We start from the raw sequence: 6,473 nt of genomic DNA on the forward strand, positions 1-6,473 counted from the left end.
ACCCAGGTCTGTGGGGTTTTTCTCCATGGTGAGGGACTTTACCAAAGTTATTTTAACTCACAGGATTATGTTGTTCTTCAAAATTCCTCTTTAGCAGGAGTAAGGGAATCACATCTATATCTGAGATAGGTGTGCCATGTTCTGTGGGACTCCATGAGTTAAATGATGTACAAAGAAGTTGGACAGCCTTGATGAGCAAGGGCTAAGCATAAAGCAACCAAGGGGCTTGGTTTTCCTTGGATAAGGAGGTTCTCAGTGCCTCCTTTACACTAGAGCATGGAGAAGTGACACAGAATTCCAGTATGGTGGGGGTTGGAAGGGACCTCTAGAGATGATCTAGTCCAACCTCCTTCTAAAGCAGTTTTGCCTAGATCAGGTTGCACAGGAATATGTGTTGGTGGGATTGGAATCTCCCCAGAGGAGAAGACGCCACAACCTCTCTGAGCAGCCTGCTTCAGGGCTCTGGTTCCCTCACAGCAAAGTTTCTCCTCATCTTCAGATGGAACCTCCTGGGTTCTCCTTCTGTTTAAGTGAAAAGTTCATTCACTGTTAGTTCACATCCCCAATTCGCAGCACCCCGAAGCTTAAACCTGTTGAACTGATGACAAGAAGCTTGCCATCTCCACTCAGTCCTAGCAGAGAGCCTGGCAAAATGGGCAGGGGTTGGGTGGACAGGGGACTATTGCTGGACCCACCCCGGCATCCTTGCTCCATCATTCCATCTAACCAATTGCAGTTCTCCACCTCTCTTCTAGGAAGCTTGAACGTCTACCTGCGGCTGAAAGGTCAGACAGCAATAGAGAACCCCTTGTGGTCTTCAAGTGGAAATAAAGGACAGCACTGGAACCAAGCCCGTGTGAATATAAACCCCCCCACTTCATTTCAGGTAATGGCTTGTGCATCACCACCAGGAACTGGAGAAGTTGGCTTTTGGAAGGGTGGGGGACAACCATGTATGAGGAACCCTTCCTTCTGACAGAGGATTTCACAGCTGCTTCATTGATAGATGATTGTTGTCCTTGCTTTAGTAGGTGAGCACCACAGAGCTTAATAATGTACTCAATTAGTGGACAAACAGTAGCTATTGGACTGAAGTTTGAAGTCTTCCAGTCTTCAGAAGGTGCTGGTGGCCATTATAAAATGTTTTCAGTTTCAGATTGGCAACTGGAATAGGAAATTAGTCATCTGGGAAAAAAAAAGTTGGCTACCACGGTACAGTGATTTATTAGAGGTTTCATAATACACAGGCATTTTCTGGACAGGCTGCAGAGCTGGGTGGAGGGAAACCTCATGAAGTTCAACCAGGGCAAGTATAGACTCCTGCATGTGGGGAAGAATAACCCCTGCACCAGTACAGGTGAGGGGTGACCTGCTGGAAAGCAGCTCATGGACCAGGTCCTGGAAGTGCTGGTGGAAAGCAAGTTCCACAGGAGCCACCAATGTACTCCTGGAGTACATGAAGAAGAGTGTGACCAGCAGGTAAAGAGAGGTTATCCTCTGGTTCTATTCTGCCCTAGTAAGACCACAACTGCATGACTGGGTCCAGTTCTGGGCTCCTGAGTTCAAGAGAGACAGGGAACTATGGGACAGAGTCCAGTGAAGGCTACAAGGGATGATAAGGGGCCTGGAGCATCTCTGTGAGGAGGAAAGACTGAGAGACCTGGGGCTGTTGAGCCTGGAGAAGAGCAATCTGAGAGGGCTCAAACACAGCTAAAGGACCTGTGAGGGGCAAGAGGATTGGGACAGACCATTCTCAGTGGTGCTCCAGTGACAAGACAAGGGAGAATGGGCATCAACTGGAACATAGGAGGCTCCATCTGAAGAGGAGGAGAAACTTGTTTGGTGTGAGGGTGCTGGAGGCCTGGATCAGGCTGCCCAGAGAGGTTGTGGAATCTCCTGCTCTGGAGAGATTCCAAACCCAGCTGGTTGTTGTGATGCTGGGCAAGCTGCTGTGGGTGCCCCTGATTTAGCAGGGGCATTGGACTGGGTGATCTCCAGGCACTCCTTCCAACCTCCACAATTCTGTGTGCTTCTGGAATTCCATGTTGTTAAAAACAGCTTTCTAAAGTCAGGGAGGTGCAGTTCCTAGGTTGTACAGGACACTGAAAGGGAATTCTGCTTATCTGGCACCTCCTGCAAATAGCTAAGAACCTCAGGCTGGATGCTGTTCCATGTTTTGCCAACACTCATCTGTGGTCATTTGTTCTGAGCATGTGGCCAAGCTGGCTGATAGCTGCCTCATGTCCCAGGCCATTAAAACCTGCTGCCAAATGCAGATTTTAATTAAATGCTGGTTGTTTTATTTGTGTAGAATCCTTTTGTCTGGAAACTGGTTTTCATGATCAGGGAAGAGTTGATTTTCAACTCTGTTGACTGGTTTCATGCCTGCTGCCAAGGAGTTGTACTTTGGGGGAGGAGAAGACGCTTCCCTCTTGAGCTGAGTATTTCCCAGCATCAAGGGCAGAGTCAAAATATTGTCAGAGGGGTCATTACTTGAAACACTGTTTTCAGCCAACAGGGTAAGTTATGTGCCAAGGGAGGTTCAGGTTGGACATTAGCAAAACTATCACAGAAAGGGGTCTCAGGCATTGGAACCAGCTACCCGGGGAGGTGGTGGAGTCACCATCTCTGGAGGTGTTTAAAACACACATGGATGTGGTGCTGAGGGATGTGGTTTCGTAGTAGTGGCTTGGCAGTAGTGGTGGGATTGTGAGCTCTAGGTGAGCAGCTGAGCTTGATGATCTCAAAGGTCTTTCCCAACTGCAAGACTTCTATGATTCTATGGAAAAACTTCCTGTTTTCCCACTTGAAGTTTCCTGCTGCATTAATATCCACCTTGTTATTTTAATTAACCTGCAGCATCTCTCTTCCATGAAATCCTGGTGGAGTCTCCTGCTCCCAGAGCAGCTCTCAGGTTGATTTAGTGTATGCAGCACAGACCTTGCTTCCACAGCTCTTCCATCCTCTGAATTCACCCTATAATGATGTGTGAACTCAGATGAGCTTTTTTTCATAGGTGAAGCCAAGCCCATCAAAGTAGTTAATGCAAACCAGAGGTGGACATTTTCCCTTTCTCACTTTCTGATCTGATTTTTCTTCTTTTCTTTCCAGCTCATATTTGAAGGGATCCGAGGCCCCGGCATCGAAGGGGACATTGCTATTGATGATGTATCAATTGTGGAAGGAGAGTGTATGAAATCAGACCAACCAGCCAACAGTAAGTGACTACTCCACTTGTGGAGGAGAACAAATTGCTTCTCGTGGTCATCAGTGTGAGGTGCCATCTAAACTGGATTTTATCCAAAAGAATGTGGTGTTGGGTTCAGCTGAAGAGGCTTAGAGTTAAACATTTTCCTTCCTTGTCCCTGCCCATGGAGGGTAGGAGGGTTGGAACTAGATGATCTTTAAGGTCCCTTCCAACCCAAACCATTCTATGAGGCAGGTTCTGGAGCCAAAATGTCTTTCTTCAGATAGGAAAATGATGGTGTAGCAAATATGCAAGTGAAAGGCTGATGGGCATTGGGCAGAGGTCATAGCATTCCATGGGGTGGGAAACAGGGATTTGAGATGTATAGAGAGATGAAAGAATGATTAAAAAGTGCTCATAGGATAAAAAAAAATGTGAAATTATTGAATATCGGTGTTATGATTCTATGTGGACCTTGTTTTCCCCCTCTACCTGCATGTCCAAACTTCTCCCTTGTCATGATCGTGGAGCGCTGGAGCAGGCTACCCAGACAGGCTTTGGAGTCTGCTCCTCTGGAGAGATTCCAGACCCTCCTGGACATTGTGATCCTGGGCAAGCTGCTGTGGCTGCTCCTGCTTCAGCACAGGTGTTGGACTGTATGATCTCCAGAGGCCTCTTCCAACCCCCACCAGTCTGTGATTCTCTTGTGCATTACTATGCAGATTTAGCTACACAGTCAGATGGTTTTTCATCCCAACTTCTCCTACCTCCTTTGGCTGGGGAGCCATTAGGGTTTCTTCTTGCCCTCATTGTAGGAGATGAAGTTGTAGAGCACTAACCCAATAGAGAGCAAGGCTCTGCCAGAGGAGGTTGGTGGCACTCAGTGTGACAAGCAGAGACATCCTGGGTGAGCACCACACTTTTGTCCTCCTTGGCTGCCTCCATGGGGGTATGGAGGACAAAGAAGTGGACTGGAAAAGAGAAGACTGAGAGGGGATCTTCTCAGTGCTTGTCAATATCTACAGTGTGGGGCCCAAGAGGATGGGGCCAGACTCTTTTCAGTGGTGCCCAGAGACAGGACAAGGAGCTATGGGCACAACCCAGGAAAAGGAAGAGAAACTTCTTTGGTGTGAGGGTGCTGGAGCCCTGGAGCAGGCTGCCCACAGAGGTTGTGGAGTCTGCTTCTCTGGAAAGAATTCCAAACCCAACTGGTCATTGTGATCCTGGGCAAGCTGGATCCAGAGATGACTTTCAACCTCCACCATGCTGGGAGTTTGGAATTTCATGTGACAAGCTATGGTGGCTGATCTTGTCTTCTGAGCTTTGTGACTGTCTCTGGCCAGCTCTTTAACTGTAACTTTTTCCTCCCTTTGTGTAGATTTACGATCAGGTGCTGTTGGGACATTAGAACATATACGACTCATCCCAGTTATCATCCTCATGTCTGTCTTAAGTCATCAGAGGTGACCTTATCCTGGCAGAGGCTACAAAAGAATTCACCAGGCACCGGCATGAAGAAAGAGTCTTTGTAAAATGGACATTTAAAAAACAAACTACCAAAGATTCCTCCACTGACTGACTCAAAAAAAGTTAAATAAGTACATAAATAAATAATAATTAAAAAAACAAAAACACACAACCAACCAACCTAATAGTTAAAAAAAAAAAAACAAACCAAGCACTGGGGACCTAAAAAAGGCATCATGAGAGTGTAACTCATTATGAACCATGTGTGAGAAGGAGATCTGGCCTGAGGATGGAAGAAGAGACCTTCAGGTGCTTTTTGTGGTCAATCCTGAATTTACACAGCATCGTCTGGTTGAACTCTCGGAACAAGAAAGAGCTATAGAAAAACCCTTGTCAAAGCACAAAAGTCATGGCTGGTTTTGTTTCAAATGAATAGTTTGCTTGTTACCATGGAAACCTAATGGCCTGCCAAAAAAAGAAAATATGTTAAAAAAATAAAGGATGGAGAGAGAGAGAGAGGAAAGAAACACACACACACACACACACACAAAAAAAACAAAACAGAGAGAAACACCTCACTGTAAACAGGGTATATGAAGAGCTGGCATTCATTCTTTCCCCTTCCAGAAGGTTTTTGAGCCTAGAGGTCAATAGTTGTAGGTTCTTTCTACTTTGGCTGTCACCTCCCCTAGAAAATAACCCTCAGTCCGACCTATTTTAAAGACATTTCTGTTCCATTTCTCATGGCTCTGCTTGATTAACTGTTATGCTGTCTCCTTTTGCATGCATTTACTATCCAGGATGTGCCACCTGGGCTTACATAATGACACAGGATCTCTCGGAGTTTGCTTGCAGCCACTCGAACCACCCCTCTCCCCTCCCCACCTGAGTCATCTGTTCTAACGGCGTGAAGAAACCAAACCACCGTCTTTTATAAATTTGCCATGGAAACCAAGTGCCTTCAATGAAACAAGCCTGATTGAACACAAACAAACAAGAGAAGTAAAGTAGAATAAGGATGATAGTCTCGACACACCGGCAGCTCGCCCTGCACAAACGTGGGTTGCAGAAACTCTTTGAGTTGTGGAAACTCTTTGGGTTGTGGAAACTCTTTGGGTTGTGGAAACTCTTTGAGTTGTGGAAACTCTTTGGGTTGTGAAAACTCCTTGGGTTGTGGAAACTCTTTGGGTTGTGGAAACTCCTTGGGTTGTGGAAACTCTTTGGGTTGTGGAAACTCTTTGGGTTGTGGAAACTCTTTGGGTTGTGAACACTCTTTGGGTTGTGAACACTCTTTGGGTTTTTCCAGATTCTGGGTTTTGCAGCCTCTTCTGCTTGTGCAACCTCTTTGGGCTGTGAGCGCTCTCTGGGTTGTGCAACCTCTTTGGTTTGCGCAGTCTCTTTGGGTTGTGAACACTCTTTGGGTTGTGCAACCTCTTTTCTAAACAAACTACAGAGCCTGAGTGTGCAGACTGTGGGCAAGGAGATGACGCTGCTTCTGGAGATGGATGGACCTGAGCTGCTGCGTAAGCCCTTTATGGATGAGATGTTTTGTTGTTTAACCTTCCAGCCAGCCATGGCCTTTCAAGCTTATTATCCATTAGAGAATTAGTTTCCGTTGGTCCTGGATAATGGGAGCAGCACTTTTTTGGGGGGGGATTGTTGTTGTTGTTTTGGGTTTAGTTTTGTTTTTTTACAGGTTATCAAGTGGGTCAACCAGAGGAGAAGGTTGTTTGAGATGCACTTAGAGCATAAAGGTGGTAAAAACAGTGATTTTTTTAATCTTAGTTTTTCTCTTGCTCCAACCTCCTTTGACAAGGTG

General features: G+C 46.2%; 1 protein-coding gene across 1 annotated transcript in view; it reads left to right on the top strand.

The window, feature by feature from the left end:
* Window positions 1-4,654, top strand: part of MDGA2 (MAM domain containing glycosylphosphatidylinositol anchor 2) — a 225,200-nt gene extending 220,546 nt beyond the window's left edge. Inside the window, exons 16-18 of the mRNA XM_054400689.1 lie at window positions 756-886; window positions 3,112-3,217; window positions 4,566-4,654. Of these exons, the coding sequence (XP_054256664.1) occupies window positions 756-886; window positions 3,112-3,217; window positions 4,566-4,654 (326 nt within the window). The remainder of the gene's footprint in view (window positions 1-755; window positions 887-3,111; window positions 3,218-4,565) is intronic.
* Window positions 4,655-6,473: the final 1,819 nt, after the last annotated feature.

The sequence above is a fragment of the Indicator indicator genome, chromosome 4 (genome assembly GCF_027791375.1).
Source record: "Indicator indicator isolate 239-I01 chromosome 4, UM_Iind_1.1, whole genome shotgun sequence".
In the NCBI taxonomy this organism is placed as follows: domain Eukaryota; kingdom Metazoa; phylum Chordata; class Aves; order Piciformes; family Indicatoridae; genus Indicator; species Indicator indicator.